Raw genomic sequence first — 17,225 nt, forward strand, 5'->3', positions numbered from 1 at the left:
CCGCAAAATTTGTAAATATTTAATCGTTTTATCACATATACAAGATCATAACTTGTGGAAACACTAGAAATGCTGTAGAAAATGTAAACAAATAAAAACAATATAACTATAAAGAAAAATGTAGGTGGCGCTAGTTCACAAGGGAAACAGAGTAAATAGAATACAAAACAAAAATTCTCTACAGAAGAAATTTTCCCATGGACAATATACAGCTGTAGTGGAAAAATTTTTTAAGACGTTTTGAAGACGTTATAACAAATCAACATGATCGTGATTTCTAATGACGAAAAATAAAAAGTTTGGAATTATTGAATAAAAATTTTGAAAACAAAATTCAAATAATACTTACATTAAAGACAAAAAATGAAATTTTCTCAAAACTGATAGATTAAATTAAAATTTTTCGATTATTTAATCAAAAACTCTTAAAATCGATATACATGAAAGTTTGATGATGAATATCTTTTGAACGATTAATTTAATCGCCAAAACATAAGATACCATTTTTATAGAGCAGTTAATTTGCTACAAAAATTTCTATTGCCCATTCAATAATAGCCATTTCTTGTCGAGTTATAAAATTCATAAACAAAAGTGACATTTGACTTAAAATAATCAATCTTAAATCTTCAATATTAGTGAAATGGTGAGGTTTACGGAAAAAACATAAGATACCTTTTTGTAGAGCATTAAATTTCCTACAAAATTCTTAAAAAATTTTTTCTGTACGACCAATTAATGATGAGGAATGAATTTTTTTCTATTGGACTGAGAAAAAAATGAAAAACTGCGACGCGGAAGATCTTCCTATTAAAATTAAGAGTTCATATTTGCTGAGAATTTTTTTAAGGTGCCTAGTAACCCATTTTTCCGTATTAATTGTAAAAAAAAATAGTTGATTTTTTTAACCCACCCTATATATATATATATATATATATATATATATATATATATATATATATATATATATATATATATATGTATGAATTTCATTTTAGTCTTTCAGCTACTTTATTGAAGCAATATTCTGAAGAAATCCAGACAGTATTTCCAACTGAAAGCGCATCCCTCTATTTTATACCATATGAAAAAAAAATGGAATTAAAATAGGACCGTCTGGAAAACTGGTAGCACATTATAACTACGTCGTGGGTTCTTTAAGAAAAAAAGGTTTGATTGGACTTAAGGAGTCTTCGGATGAGACCTCTGCTAACCAAAACATCGCTGACGCCACTATCGCGGATGAAGTTGACCCTAGTACTATTCTTTTATTTTTACTATTTAAACTAACCAAACAGTTACTTCACTATTAATTTTCAGATGAACTTGATACCAGTCTTAAAATATTAACCAGTCAAGAAAATCAGTCTGAGAATATTCTATTGAACAGCTGGAAAATTACATTTGCTTATAGGAAAAAAATTCTATTGAAAGATAAAATATCTATAAAACAATATTGTACACGATTTACTTACTTACAATCAGAAATTGGCTCAAAATTTGTAAGTTAATTTAATATAAATTTCAAAGTAGATTTTTTTGTTGTAGGAAAAGTGATTAGTAGAGTAAAATAATAAGAAAAGTAAATAAAAATTACCCTGAATTAATTAGTTCATAATTTTTTGTAATTAACGAATATTTTTAATAATTAAAATAATAAGTTATAAATTTAATATACTAATAAACATTGTTTCAAATTTCTTGTCATTACTTTTCTTTCTTTTTTTACAGATAAGTATTGATTTTTATTGCCTTTTCCCAGCTTTAAAGAACCAATTATCAGGTAGTTGGAATAGTTTGAAAAGAAAATTAATAACGTTACTGTCGGAACAAAAGTCACGACTCAAAAATATCGACGATAGAACCTTGGCTGATAATTTAAAACATATCGAAGAGGAAGGTACTTATACAAAAATTTTTTTGATCTTCATTTTCTCGGTAGTTCATTTAACTTGATTAGTATTTAACAATATTTTATTAATGTTTTTAATTTCTTTTCTAGCTCGTAAAGATGCGATTATTTGGCAACTTTTATCAAGTCTGATAACTGGACATTATATTCCAAAGATAGCTTCTGATAAAAACCAAGAGAAAGAAAATGAGGGTCCAGCATCTAAGAAGCGTAAATTTACTAAAAGAAGAGTAACTGCTGCAGAAGCTCGGTATTCTTCATTTTTGATTGTACCGGTATTAAATTTATTTTATGTATAATATATATTTCAGTAGACAATATAATTATTTATTTTTTAACACATTACTTAATTATTTCCCAGAATACTGCTGAAATTGAAGGAGCAGTCAAGGAAAGACAAGAGTATCTTGCTTTAAATAATTTAAGCAGTCAGCCTATCGCCGTTCTTGTCGGGGTAATTGATCGAGTTGCAGATTCATACGTGTACGTTGAAAATAAACGATATAGAACCAAGTCTACATTAGCAGCCCTGGATTTGACATTTAAAAGCTTTTTTGCGCTTGATTGTGAGTATCCACGAGCCGGAGTTCATATATGGACTTTTATTCAACAAGTTGTTTATGATATTCACTTTCCAAAAACTGATTTTACTTCTACAAGTTTAACTAACTTCATTAGTGATTTGAAACAAATTAATTAATCTTCAAGCGTCGCTACGGAGTTTCCATATTTATTTTTAGTTTTATTAATATACTAATATTAATATACATATAATTTACTAATATTAATATAAATTTATCGGTTGCATTTTTTATTATCATATATAATATTAATATAATTAATACAGTTTTAAAGAATCTACATTAATAAACTACACTTTTGTTACCATTGAAGATCTTGAAGATCTACCTGTTCAGCGTTACAGTATTAAAAAACAATTCTTTAAGTGCATTTGGTTAGCATAAGTGTAATAATTAATTTTAAACGACTAATTGCTGTGAACTTCAGCTTTAATACTAATTTTAACGTAACATAACTGTTTGATTTCTATTTTAAATATTTATTATTTAGTCATACATTTGAGAAAATGTTTGTTTGTTTTTGCTGTGGAGAGATTTTTGAAGATGATAGAATTTTATTCGATCACATACAAAAATTCCATTCTGATTGCACAGAATACCAGTGTAGTGTACCTACATGCTACCGGGTTTATTCAAGTTACAATTGCTTAAAGAAAGTTCATATGCGAAAACATAAAAGGCAGTCAATTCATAAAATTGCTAATATAGAGTTACCTTCGCATTCTCAAAATTCAATAGACGATTTTGCAAGTCCAAGTCCCATATTTAACAAAAATACTGACAGCGAGAAAATAGAAGTTTTTGATGAATATGTTGAATGTCCTGACGATGAATTTTACGACGCTCAGCCTTCAATTGTTTCTCAAATAGCTACTACAAAAATAAATTCCACCCAATACGATTTACCAATTAATGATTCAGAAGAAAATTTGAATTTAACAAAAAATGATTTTCCAAATATTTTAAGAAATTATGAAAATTTAGTACATCAGCGGTCGCTTTTTCTAGCTTCTAAATTATATAGTCTTCCAGATTTATCAAGAAAAAGAACTGAAATGATCATAAAAGATCATATTTCTTTTGTTAACAATACTTGTTTTTCTTTATTGCGTAGTACCATTATAAATTGTTTAGAACAATCAGAAGAAAACTCAGAAAATAAATCTCGAATTCAACAAATGTTTAAAATTTTACAGGATTCTTTTAACAACTTTCAATCTTCGTATAGGTCCTTCAAATTTTTCGCTGATAAGGGTACTTTTATAAAACCGATCCATTTGAATATTGGCTACAGAAATGAATATAAAATTCAACAAGGTTCTCTTGCTCTTTGTACAGTTCCATTGACAGCAGAGTTCATTCCTCTCCGTACAGTACTTGAAAAATTTTTCCAAACTGGAACTATCTTGGAAGATACTTTAGCCTATTTAAATTTATTAAATAATACTGATGGTATTATATCAAATTATGTTCAAGGAAGCTATTGGAAAGCATTTATGAAATCGAAAGAAAAAATAATAATACCTGTTGCCCTTTATTTTGATGACTATGAGAATAACAACCCTCTGGGCAGTCATCGGGGTATTCAAAAGTGTGGAGCTGTGTATTTTTTGATTTTATGTTTACCGCCAAAATATAGATCTAAATTAGAAAGTATTTTCTTATTTCTTCTAACAAATACATTAGATCGAAAATTAATAGAGAAAAATAAAATCTTTAGTACGGTTATCGAGGAGTTAAAATTTTTAGAATCCACGGGTATCACTATAAATATAAACGGTAAACTGACACATATTTATTTTAAGCTAGCAGTTATTCTAGGGGACAATTTAGCAGTTAATGAATTATTCGGTTTAGTTGAAAGTTTCTCTGCCAATCATTTCTGTCGATTTTGTTTAATTAACAAAAAGGATATTAATAGTGTTTTCAGCGAAAAATTGTGCACTTTACGTGACCGAAAGAATTATAAATATGGTCTAAGCTTAAATATAATCTCCAAAACAGGAATTAAAGAAATGTGTTGTTTTCATAGTTTACCAGATTTTCATTTTACTGAAAACATTGCAGTTGATATTATGCATGATTTCTATGAAGGGGTTTGTCAATATAACTTAGCACTAATTTTTAATCATTTTATTTCCAATAGCTTTTTTTCTTTGAATAAATTAAATACGATTCTTGTTGGATATTTATATTCTTTTCATGATAGACAAAATAAACCGCCAAGAATTTTAAATGAACATTTAAAGAATAAACAAATTATATTATCAGCCGCTGAAATGCAATCATTACTCCGAAATTTAACGTTAATGATAGGTCATTTGATACCAGAGGATTCAGAGCACTGGGAATTAATACTAAAATTGGTCGAAATTTCTGAAATTATTACGGCTAATTATTATCAGCCTGGTCATTGTGATTTACTAGAATGCATTATAGATGAATACTTAACTACTTTAACAAACTTATTTCCTAACAGTATTAAGCCAAAACACCATTTCTTGATACATTATCCCCGAGTCATGAAATTATCAGGCCCTTTACGTAATTTATCGTGCATGAGAGGTGAGAGCAAAAACAAAGAGTCTAAACAGTTTTCTGATACTGCTATCAATAGGATAAATATATGCTACACTATAGCTACGAAACACCAACTAAAGTTAAACCATTATCTTCAAAGTTTTCTAGTTCCCCAAGATTTTCTTGCTGGTCCAATAAAACAAAGTCAGTCGTTAAAAATAATGAAGCTTCTGTTTCCTGATATTTTCAGTTCAGAAGAAATATCTGAATTAAATTGGCTAAAATTTAATGACCAATATTTAAGTCAACATTCCATAATTATAGATCCAACTGAGGATGGTCCTCGTTTTTATATTGTTAAGAATATTTTTTTAGATCAGAATAAAATTAAACTTGTTACGCAACATGTTACTGCTTATTTAGATAAGCATTTTCATGCTTTCAACGTTTTAAATTACTCTGAAAATTATAAAATATTTTTTTGGGAGGAATTAAAAAATTTGAATGTTTCTCATAAATTACGTGCTGGAAATGGAGAAGAATATATTGTAAAAAGGTGGATCTAAAGAATATTATTTAAAAATTGTATAGATATATTGTTTAATAATTAAATGTTTCATTATATAAATGTATCTATAAGTACACGTTCTTTATAATAAATTATAAGCTATAAAAAAATAAAATTTTATGAATTTATTTTTTACTTTATACCTTTTTACCGAATATTTACTAAGTTTATGAGTTAAAGTCCTCTGAAAAATTATAATAATGGCAAAAATAAATTTTTTTAAGATTTCTCTTTACTTAGAAAATTGTGCATGATATGAACGGTGATCTTATTTTAAATATATTTCAGGCTATTTGAAAAATGTATACTGATGTGATACATGTTACCATAATACAAGGATTTCAAACTCATACAGTGTACGTCTTCCGATTAATTTCTTTAAATTTATCACTATTTCATTATGTAGCAAGATAGATGATTAAATACTAATTATTTAAAAGAAATTGTTAGGAAAATGTAGACTATATGAGTTTGAAATCTTTGTATTATGATAACATGTGTCACATATCAGAATATATTTTTTAAATGGCCTGAAATATATTTAAAATAAGATTACAGTTTGTATCACGTACAATTTATTAAGTAAAAAGAAATCTTAACAAAATTTATTTATCATTGCTATAAATTTTTAGAAACTTTTTAATAATTTTTACATATCAGTATTAAATTTTATGAAGCTTGGAAAAAAAAATTTTTAAAAAGATACAAAATTTAAACTTGGAATGTTTAATTTTAGATATATTTCAATTATAAATTTTAAATACTTTTAAGAATTTTTTTAAAGCTTTAGTAAAAAAAAAATAAAAATTTTTGCATGATTTATTTTGCCAGTACCATTTTTCTTATGACAAGTTTATACATATTATACAGCAGCGACAAAATTTTTGCAGTATCTATTGTAAGAATTAAACCAAGTTATTTAATTTTTATTATGCTGTTCACTAAATTTTCTATCCTCTGAATAAAAAGCATTGTAAGGAAAATTAAAATTTTATTATGCTTTAATACAAAATATATTTACAATTTCAACTGAAATGATGAGGTTTTCATCCGGTCACAAGTTTAATTGGCTAGCATAATAAAAATTCATTGATTTTCTAGTAAAATTTCCTTTTTATTTTTCTCCGTGTACGAGCGCCAGTAAATGGTATTCTTTTCCAAGTAGTTTTGATCCACCTTCTGTATAAGACAATAATGCCTCAAAAATGAAATCTATTACATCATTAACCTTTTGATTAACAGAAATGTAAATCGAAACTATAACAATGTGATTACCGTTAGGCAAAGTACATCTCGCAGCACATATGTGCTTCCTGCATTAATTTTTTTTTTTCAATCTGTAAGTTCGCTGTTTCTCGGCTGGAGTTTTTGGAGGTGGTTTAGATTTTTCCTAGTAAAAAAATGTAAAAAAAAAAATTAGAAAATTTATAAATGCATAATTATAAAAATTTTAACCAACTTTAAGAAAATTGATAAAAAATGTTTTTATAAACATTTTTTTAAAACTATTATAATTAATTTTTTATTTAAAATATAATATTATCTTAATAACTAACAAAATATGGTTATAAAAAGATAATTGTCACTAAATCTTTTACGTACAATAATAAATAGTACATGAAAATTATTTATGTATGCTAAAAAATAACTTTTCGAAAGAAAATTTTATAAAAACATTATTATATATAATCATCATTATAATAAAGAAATATTGTTGATTTTTCAGATAATATTATCGAATTATTGACTTGAATTATCGATATTTAAAAATTATTCATAAAATAAATCATAATAACCTGGAGGAATTTATAGATATCGAAAAAAAAAAATTAATTTTTGGTTAGGTTAGAAATTGTCTAAATTGGATTAAATATCTAATTTTATGTGTTATTCTCAAATATATATTTATATGAACTACATCGATAATTATTAAATATTTAATAAATACAAATCGCACATGCTCATGCATATAATACATGAATTATAACATACCTTTTACCCACATGGTTGTTAGATGTTCCGGCAATATTATCTACACCCCTTTCTGCCATAGTTATTTAAAAATACTTTCAGTTCACTTTAGCGAAATATAATGATAAAAATCATAACTTCACAATAACAATATTAATTATTGATATGTATAACAAAAACAGCAATATAAGTACATTGACACCGATAGAAATAAACAAGCCCAATAACATATAGGTATAGTCGCCTTGCAGCATTACACTATGTACGTCTTAATACACTCACAACCAAAGAGTATAAGATAGAGGGGAAGGCTCTCATTAGTGGCAATGTTAAAAAGCGTACACAAGTTTCAACGCCTCTAGTGATTGTGTCCAGTCATGAAAACGTAAAACGCGCGGGACATTCGGTTCAGTTCAATTTAAATTTCCTAAGATAAAATGTGAAAACAAATAATTTAAGACAAAATAATTAAGAATTATTAAAATTTATTAAAATAATAAATATCTGCAAATACATAGTAATAAAAAATTGATTAATGATAATCCTGAAATGATAAAACTATTATTTTAACAATAATTATATTGTAAAAATTAGCAAAAAGCAATCTTTCTTTTGCAAAATGATTTGATGTACGATAAAATTTACTCAATTGAACTAATTAAAAACATAATATAAAACTTGGTGTAAATATAAAGCTCTCTCATATTAATAAAAGTTTTCTTAAAAGCAACCTATTAATTATAATAATAAAATATTTCATAAAACATATTTTTTTACTAATCACTGCTGCAACAGCCAAAATTCTGTCATTGCACTTGGTAATATGAAAAAAATCTATCTACGAAATATGCTTTAACGTATATAACAGAATAACAATTAAATAATATGTATAAAAATTTTTTTGCTTAAATGACTATAACAGATAAATAATATATAAATATATATTTTACTCAATCTTTTCCTTAATTTATTTTTTATTGGTCTTCACTTTGGTTCGATTTTATCTTTGGAATTTCTTCAGTAGTTGATTTTACGAATTTTGACAGTTTCCTTATATTTATTTTTTTGGATGTTACAGTATCAGTCTTTTTTAGATCACGTCTGATGAATCGCGCTTCCCAGAAGCATCGTGTTTTTATAAAAATATTTAAAAATAAAGTTGTAGCATCGAAGGAACACAATTGAAAAGCTGGTAATTCTGAACTCAGTGTTGAGTATAAATGCGCCGATATATTTTTTTCATAAATACAACTACGGATAACTTCGTCAAACTTGGTATTCCATTTTTTAACAGCTGTAAACACAATTTCTGTAGAATATTGGAGCCCATTTTTATCAGCATAGTCTTTCATAATAGTAAATAGTTTGTATTCTTGATAATTGTTATCAGATTTAGGTAGTACTAGGAAATCTACACATTTTTGACAGTTTTTGTGAAACTTTAAAAATTTGCGGGTTAGATATCCACAAATGTAATAAATCGCATTGTCATGGGTGAATGAAGCTGTTTCTGTCAGTGACATATCTTTTTCTATTTCTTTGATTGGATTGGAGGCTTCTATTAAGGCTTCTCGCAAAGACAGTTGACTTTTTTGTGGCTTGGCGATTGCAGCACTGAGCTTGTTTAATTTTGCAAAAATCATGTTTCCGTCATCTTGACAGTTTGCCGATTCGGAAACTTTAGTTAATTGCGTAATAAAATTTTGTTTTATAGCTGTCTCGAATGATCTGGTAGAAGGATTGACTGAACATCCATTTTGTTGACGAATAACTGCAAACAAATTTTCGAGAGGATCTTGATTCAAACGCCTAGTTTTCAATGCTGGAATATTATATTCTTTTCTTAGCTCTTCAGATAATTTTAAAACACTGTTAATAGTTAGCATAATTCCTGTGATGCACGGTGGAATAGCTTTTTGTTTATCATTTTTTTTTCAAATTTGCTATCGGCAAAGTGAAGCAACATTTCATTTAAAAATTCTATGTGTCCAGATGTCTCAGTTATGGCAAAATTTAATTTTGATTTAACTGTTGGTTGAAGAAGATGCGAGTTAAGTGAATCAAATAATTTATCCATGTCCAATAAGAAATCTGCCGTTGTATCATTGTCGGGAAATTCGTTCGGTTTTATCATTCTGTAAGCTTGATAAGCTAAATACATTGAATTTGAAAAAATTTGAGTTGCTAGTGAAACAGTCATTTTAGCTGCATTTTGTTGCATTCCAAAATGACGATCATTGATTTTTGGAATAAAATTAATGTTCATTTGGTTACTCAACAAATAAACTTTGTAAATCAGTTTCCAATCTACGTATCCACCTCGGTATTTAAATCTTTTGTTAAATAGATTGTTGCGAAAAGATTTGATTAAATGAGGAGGGTCAAAAATGATATAAATCTTGCGTTTTTCGTCACCAACTGTAAACTCGAAGAAAGGTTTATCTTTAGTTATTTTGTACTTCTTTATCAGTCCGGTATTTCGAGTTCCCTGATCGCAAATTAAACATTTGACGATAAGATCAGTCTCATTCAATTTTTCAATAGTATTAACCATTATTTTGTGAGTTTTTGCTGAATTGCCTTTCTTTCCTAGAAACCAATATCCAATCGTTTGCTTCATTGGTTTATTAATCCAAGTTATCATTGCTACTAATGCACAATGCGCTATTTCATTCGTACGCTCTTCCCCATCATCAGCATAACCGTGGAACATATCTTTGGCTGCATCATAGTGAACTTCAGTGGCTAAACTTATTTCGTCGAATAAAACACTAACAAGACGATCTTCAGTATTGTTTTTTTCAAACGTATCTTTAAGTTGATTTAATACAGTTAAATTTAAACCTGGAGTGGTAGGAAAATCTTTTGATATTCGTTCAAAGTCCTTATAGTTGGTATATGTAGAAATTTCGCTAAAAGCTTATAAGTTTTGGGGGAATGATATTTTATAGACAATGCAATATCTTTCACCTCGTTACTGTAGCGTTTAGCATATTTGTTCTTCACAGATAAGCGTAATTGGGCTGCAAATAATACTAAAGCTTTTTTACTCAAATAATTTGATGACGCATTTATTATTGATTCAACGTCTTGCTTCATTTTTTTTTTACAGCAAATTTTTTCTCCATCCTGTTAATTTGGCTTCGCAATCGACCTATTGTTCTAGCCCCTTTATGCAGCCTTAAAGATTTAGGCGTTAACATTTCAATTTTTTTAACTTTAGAAGATACTGCGTTCGGTGATTTCATTATTTGACTCGGTGTTTTTTTTGAAAAAAGTTCAAACTTACGTATAAATTTATGATTCTTTTTAGGTGTACTATATTGCGCAGGAATCTCAGGCGAAATATTCAAGTTTAGCGTTTCCGCCCTGTTGTTGAATGGCAACTCTTCCAATGCTGCATTAGATTTCGGTTCTTCAGAATTAGTTGGCAATATGGGCATATAAGTATCATTTTGTGAGGCTGCCTCGACAGTATTGATAAGTTTTTCTGCTGCATTAAATTTAGGTTCTTGACTATCAGTTGGCCGTATTACTGCTTCTGGATTTAGTGGTTCCGTTGATTTTCCAATTTCTCGTTCGTCTTGTAATGAAAAAAAAAAAAAAATTGATGACGTAATAGATGATGCTTTGTAAGATTCATGAACTTATTGTGTTTGTGATTAGTAGAAAAAGTGGGGACAGAAAAAAATTAAACTAAGTAGGATAGGAATTGGCTTCACAATCAAATAATCTTAATTGTAAATTTTGTCGAGTTTTATTTTGATGTTGTCACTAAATTTTACACTGGTATTAATGCGTATAAGGCTGTAATAAGTTGCAATTATTATATACTGTTCACTATTGCTACGGTAAATCTGGAATATCTATCATGTTTCCGGGGATTGATTACAATGCAATTCGAACAATATTAAGTTACTTACAATTTTCCAATTTTATCATCTCCAAAATAAGAAAATGTTAATTTAAGGTATTTAAAATATTTTCTATTTTTTACCAAAAATTAAAAATTTGTGTTTAAATTTTAATAAGCTATTTAAACAAAAAATCTAAAAATATTTACAATTTTGATTCAGATATTTTTGAAACAGTAGTAACAAAAATTCTAATAAATAATATTTACAATTCGGGCTCAGACATTTTTAAAACAGTAGTTACTATAATTTTTAATTATTTACAATTATTAATAACAAAATATCACATTTTCATTGGCATTGAAATAATAAAAATTTGGAAAAATTGTAAGGCTGCTTGTTACAATAGTTATAATTTTCAAAATGCTATCTCTCAGTTGAATATCACAGAATTTTTTTTTGATTTTTTTTTGAAGTATATCTTCTGCATTTTATCCCCTCACTTTTGGATTTATTACATTTTCTATCGTTTCACCAGTTTCTTTTACTCGACAGAAACGCAAAAAAATCATGAATTTAAATATTAAATGCAATTTACTGATTTTTTTGCCTGTATTTAAGTCACAGCTTCTAATGCAAGCAGAAGCACTTCTTACCTCTTAATGAAATTTTCACAAAGCTATTTGTTTCAATATTAATTAAAGCTGGTTCATTATCAGTAGCCTTGCGTATTTCAAAAGTAATGCCCCTGTCATTATGCGAGCATTCATCTGTAACAACAATATTGATATTAGCGATATTGTTCTATTTTACTACTGCAACAATTCTCATTTTTTCTTTAAATTATTTTTAAAACAATACCTTTCAAAGCCGGACGTTCAAATATAACTTCTTCATTATTGACGTTTACTAATAAATTTTTGCAGTTGAATTTGTCAAAGGAGGTTTTGGCATATTCTTGGGCATCTTCAAAATATTATCAGGCGGAAGTAAAGTAGGAACAGCATTTGGTACTAATAGTCGTTTGGGTGGTGCATTTTTCTTGATATAACGTCTTTCAAAATGATCGGAACAAATTCGTAAACTGTTGGAAGACCCTTTATACTGAGCAAAGTCCTTCCATTGTTGGCGTCTATACAATAAAATTTAAAAATCAATTCAAAACACTAATTTCATCGAGCAAAATTTTTAATATTATGTAATTTAATGTAAATAAAAACATTTAACAACACCAAGTTTACAGGATATAAATATTTACAAGCAAGAAAAGTTGATCGATAATCAATAACTTACTTTTGAGACGCTATAAATTTAATGCCTATATTACTTACATTCGTTCTTCCTTTGGCCATAAAAAAAAGAATGGTCTTTATCTTTTTCTGGTCTTCTTAGACATCTTTTCACATTACACCGAACCATGTTTTTTTAATTAGTTTAAAAAAAATTTTATATTAAGATAAAAATCAAGTGCTGTTAGCCGTTACAAGCAACTTTGGTATTACCAGTATGACGCATTACTTTAAACCGCCATGACAGTACTTTAGTACTTGGACACAAACATCAGATGGCATTCGTAACAGTATACGCGACCTTCCCCTCTATCTTATACTCTTTGGGTCCACATAGGAAACAACCGATGGATGCCAAAAAATATGTTTGATGCGGTTATGTTGGAAAAAAAAAGTTCTTTGTTCGTAAATTCAGTTGCTGTTTTTATTTTTGGCGTGGATGCATTACTGAAAAGTACCATCACAGGTAAAAAATCTCGACGAAAAGCAACAGAAGATGATCATCCTCAAAAACTTGAGGAGAATTCATTGATCGTAATGCGAGGTAATGCCTTATTAAAAATTGTAAATGTATTTATATCAACGTTCACTAATTTCATTTTGAGAAAATTTATTTATAAAGTTCTATTAATTTGAAATCCAAAACTTGCAGAAATTTAGATAAGTTTTTAAAATCATAAATTATTTATTTTTTTAAATGCCTTTAAGCCTGACAGTCTTGATATGGACCACTAAAAATATATATTTCTAATTTACACTGCATTTTAACCTTTAACAGCAGATTTTGAGTCTATATTCATTTCAATATTCCATTTATTCTTATTCTAATTATGTTCATTCGTTTTTACGTATTAATTGATAAACTTCAATTGATTCCTACCGAGACCAAATCATTCATCATTTTTATTTACTGCAGTGCTCTTTGTAATCCGTCTATCGATCGTATCAATTCAAATACTGCCTTTTCTACCTCAAATATTTCTCCCCTGAGTATCAAATTATTTTTAGAGAGGTGAACTAATATTTAATTACAAAAGTCATTTTCTCAAAATTATAATTTTTTGATGTTACCAATTATTTTAGTCAAAATAATAACAAAAAAAAAAAAATAATGACAATATTGTTTTTAATGCGTTGAACTTACTATTATGATTCTGCTCGTTTGTTTCTAATGATAGATATGTTTTCGTTAATTTGTTTCAGACTTTTATATGTATTATCTTGAAAAATCACCGTACATGACAACGTTGGGGAAGTTAGAAAAAGACAAGGAGTTTAAGAAATTGTATACATACCTCGGAAGGTACATCTCCAGTTTAAAGAAATCGAAAGCCGTAAGAAAAACAAAAGACACAAAAAAAGAGAACATCAAGAAAGAAAAAAAAGAAGAAGAAGAAGAAGAAGATGATGAAAAAAAAGAAAGAGAACCTATAACTGCCGGAACAACAGAGGATGATGAAGATGATGAAATTTCAGAAAATGAATTACAAAAACTGGAAAAAATACTCGGTCAGAAAACTGAATTAATGAAAAATCATATTGAAGATTATGAAGAAAATAGTAATGAAAGCAATTTAGTAATAGATGAGAATAATGGTATTTTACATGATAGTGACATGGAATAAAAAATTACTTCACTGAAACCAATTACTTAATTTCGTGGAATAAAACTTAATTTAAAAAAAAATATGATTTTGTGACATTTTTTTATGACCCAACATTAATTTACACGATTCGAGGTTTCCTCCGATCATTATGCTTATAATTTTATTGCAATTTATCTTATAATTTTTGATAATTTTCTTTTATTTTTAATTATTAATTATCATTGTCTGATTCAATTTAGTATGAAAGGAGTCAAATGCTTGAATTATTACAAATATTTTCTAAATGTCTCAGAAATTCAAAATTTTAATATTATTCCCTTATTTAATTGAATTAAAAATAATTTAATTGTATGAATTATTTCAAATAATAATATCGAAATTAATAATTAATAATAGAACTTAAAATTTAAAAATATTTTGAATCATAATTTTACGATTTAAAATTATTTGAAACAAAGAATTGAAATTATATTGAATTATTTGAAATAATAAAATGATGATTTTAAATTATTTAGTACTAATAATTTTGAATCATTTTAAATTATTTTAAAAAGTAAAATTTTGATTAAAAATTATTTGGAACTAAAAATTTCAAATCAATTTAAATTAATTCAAATCAAAATTATACGATTTTGAATTATTGAACGTGAAACGATTTTAATCATTTTGAATAATTTCAAGTCATAATTTTGTGATATCATACAATATGAAATTATTAAAATTTTTCAAATCATTTCAAATTAGATTTCTTAATCAGGGATGATAGTATAGACTACATATTGAAATGGCAATTTTTACTGTTTGAAACTGTAATTTTTAAAGATGAAAGAGTCGTTATTTACTATAGTGACCGCTACTAATCACTTATTTTGGATATTAAATTATAAATTGTGGCTTTTATACTTTCTACATTTAGATTTGTAATATTTACATTTTTGCCACCCCGATGTCCACTGTACAGTTTGAAACTGTAAAAAGTAACCGGAATCCGAGTGAATTTTACAGTTTACTTTTTTTTGTATATTGTGAATGCAAAATTTGTAATTATTATTATTTTTCAAAATTAAAGGAGGATTTAGCCAAGAAATAGATTAAAAAAACAATTACTGATAGATAAATATATTTTTAATATCAAACTTGTATAAAAATGTAATGCTTAATATCAATGAAATACTTTTTTAATATTTTAACGCTTATACTTATGTAAATTATTTGTTTCACTAATTTTGTACGTATAGGTTATTTTTTTCTCGAATCAACTGTAAAATTTCAATAATGGTTTGCAGTTGGACATCATCTGGTAGCTATCGTAATTGATAGCCGATACCGATTAAAAATCCACCAACTTGACCCAATTTTGGCGGCGCCGGTAGAGCGACTGATGTTTTATCTTTACTAATAATATCAGCGATACGGTTGATTGCATTTACAGAATCCGCAATTTCCTGACGTTTTTTTCCTTTTGTATTGGCAGATTCTAAAAAATGTAGGAAATTTAGTTTAATATTTTCTTAGTGACTTGTAATTTAAAAAAAAATATATTTACTATTATCCTGGTCAGTATTTTCGTCAAAACTGTCGTCCATAGCATTTGATGAACCATTATTAAAGCTTCCGTCGTTATTAAAACCAGCGGTAGCATGTTCATCTACATTTGTTCTAGTTCTGCAATTGAAAATTACGATTTAGTATTTAATTTATATTTATTTGTAATTAAAAGAATCTATCGACATAATATCATGTCATTTAAAATTTATGATCATACATACGGGCAAATTAAGCAAGTATCTCGTAGGAATTCACAACATCTGTAATATTTCCATTCATCAGTAGAATCGACCCTTGATGAACCACTTGGTTTGTTTTCATTTTGAATTATTTTACGATGAGTATCTCGAATATATTTAAACTTCTTTTTACATTCTTCAGCATCTAGTTTACCTGTCAAAATTAGTTTACAGAGCGTAAGGTAAATGTGAGATAAAAAAAAAAGAAAGCAATAAAAATTAGATTTTTTTTAACCTTTCAATGCCATTGAAACCTCTTTCCACAAATTTGAAACAGCTTCTCGGTTTCTTTCTTTGAGGGGAACATGATGGTTCCACAGAGGGACTCTTTTTTGCACCTCATTTATTAACAACTCGACTTCAGTATCATTTAATCGTTTATTTGGCGATACAGAAAATTGCGCTTTTGTTTTCACCTTCTTATTTTTGGAATTAGGAATTTGAAACTAAAATTAATATTGTTAATAGGAATAATTATGCAAGTCTAATGAAACATCACACTTAAATTAGTTTTAAAATACTTACATTGCCAGAGGTTTTGTTGTTTTCTTTACTTACTGAATAAATTTTCTCCGTAATCAGTTCCTCACGACCATTTTCCAATAAAGCACGCCGAATTATTGTAACACCATCCTCTTTAAATTAAATACATCAAAACGATGAATTTTGTTAGTTGCTGTACTATTTATTTATTTAATAATCTAAAAAATTGATAAGTTACTAACTTAGTAAAGAATAGCAATAATGATTTTCATCGATATGATGATTTTTATATTTTTTTTAACAATTATGATCTAAGTAACTATTACAAATCTCCTCACATATACCACAAACATAAACTTGTGATATTTCCTAAAAATAAAAACAATAAATATTTTGAGTTTATTTTCTTACACAGAAAAATGAAAAAATATTTCTGTTATAATTATCCGTTTGATTTTATATAATATAACCCTTACATCTTCCAACGCTTCTATATCTAGGTAATCTTCGAATAGTGCCATTTTCATAACAGAAAGTCAACAACTTTAATCTAATGTTTAAATAAAAATTTATTTTTAAAATAAACCATAACAAGATTCTTAACTTATTCAATATCGATTACTTTCGAGTTCGATTATATAGATTCTAAATTT

At 27.1% G+C, this 17,225-nt stretch overlaps 2 protein-coding genes and 1 long non-coding RNA gene across 7 annotated transcripts in view; 1 reads left to right on the forward strand and 2 right to left on the reverse strand.

The window, feature by feature from the left end:
• Positions 1 to 1,132, forward strand: part of Grip (Glutamate receptor interacting protein) — a 95,064-nt gene extending 93,932 nt beyond the window's left edge. For both annotated transcript variants that reach the window (XM_074254766.1, XM_074254768.1), the window contains one exon: positions 999 to 1,132. The gene's annotated coding sequence lies outside the window, so the exon portion shown is untranslated. The remainder of the gene's footprint in view (positions 1 to 998) is intronic.
• Positions 1,133 to 2,487: 1,355 nt separating this feature from the next.
• Positions 2,488 to 6,970, reverse strand: LOC141535037 (uncharacterized). Of its 2 annotated transcripts, XR_012480526.1 has the most exons (3): positions 6,857 to 6,970; positions 4,018 to 6,793; positions 2,488 to 3,916 (listed from the first exon to the last, which is right to left on the reverse strand). It is a non-coding gene; the product is annotated as an uncharacterized LOC141535037 (long non-coding RNA). The 2 variants fall into 2 exon arrangements; XR_012480527.1 differs by lacking the exon at positions 2,488 to 3,916 and having other exon boundaries at positions 6,386 to 6,760.
• An 8,442-nt stretch (positions 6,971 to 15,412) lies between these two features.
• LOC141534597 (uncharacterized) lies at positions 15,413 to 17,179 on the reverse strand. Of its 3 annotated transcripts, XM_074254031.1 has the most exons (7): positions 17,049 to 17,179; positions 16,815 to 16,941; positions 16,615 to 16,724; positions 16,325 to 16,535; positions 16,072 to 16,243; positions 15,849 to 15,967; positions 15,413 to 15,779 (listed from the first exon to the last, which is right to left on the reverse strand). In XM_074254031.1, the coding sequence occupies exons 4-7, from the start codon at positions 16,335 to 16,337 to the stop codon at positions 15,607 to 15,609; spliced, it is 477 nt and encodes a 158-aa protein (XP_074110132.1). In that variant the 5' UTR covers positions 16,338 to 16,535; positions 16,615 to 16,724; positions 16,815 to 16,941; positions 17,049 to 17,179; the 3' UTR covers positions 15,413 to 15,606. The 3 variants fall into 3 exon arrangements, with proteins under 3 accessions (XP_074110132.1, XP_074110133.1, XP_074110131.1); XM_074254032.1 differs by lacking the exon at positions 16,815 to 16,941 and having other exon boundaries at positions 17,049 to 17,174; XM_074254030.1 differs by lacking the exon at positions 17,049 to 17,179 and having other exon boundaries at positions 16,815 to 16,997.
• Positions 17,180 to 17,225: the final 46 nt, after the last annotated feature.

The sequence above is a fragment of the Cotesia typhae genome, unplaced genomic scaffold, assembly GCF_013202065.1.
Source record: "Cotesia typhae breed Kobodo isofemale line unplaced genomic scaffold, CoteBio_Ctyphae scaffold_13, whole genome shotgun sequence".
Classification (NCBI taxonomy): Eukaryota; Metazoa; Arthropoda; class Insecta; order Hymenoptera; family Braconidae; genus Cotesia; species Cotesia typhae.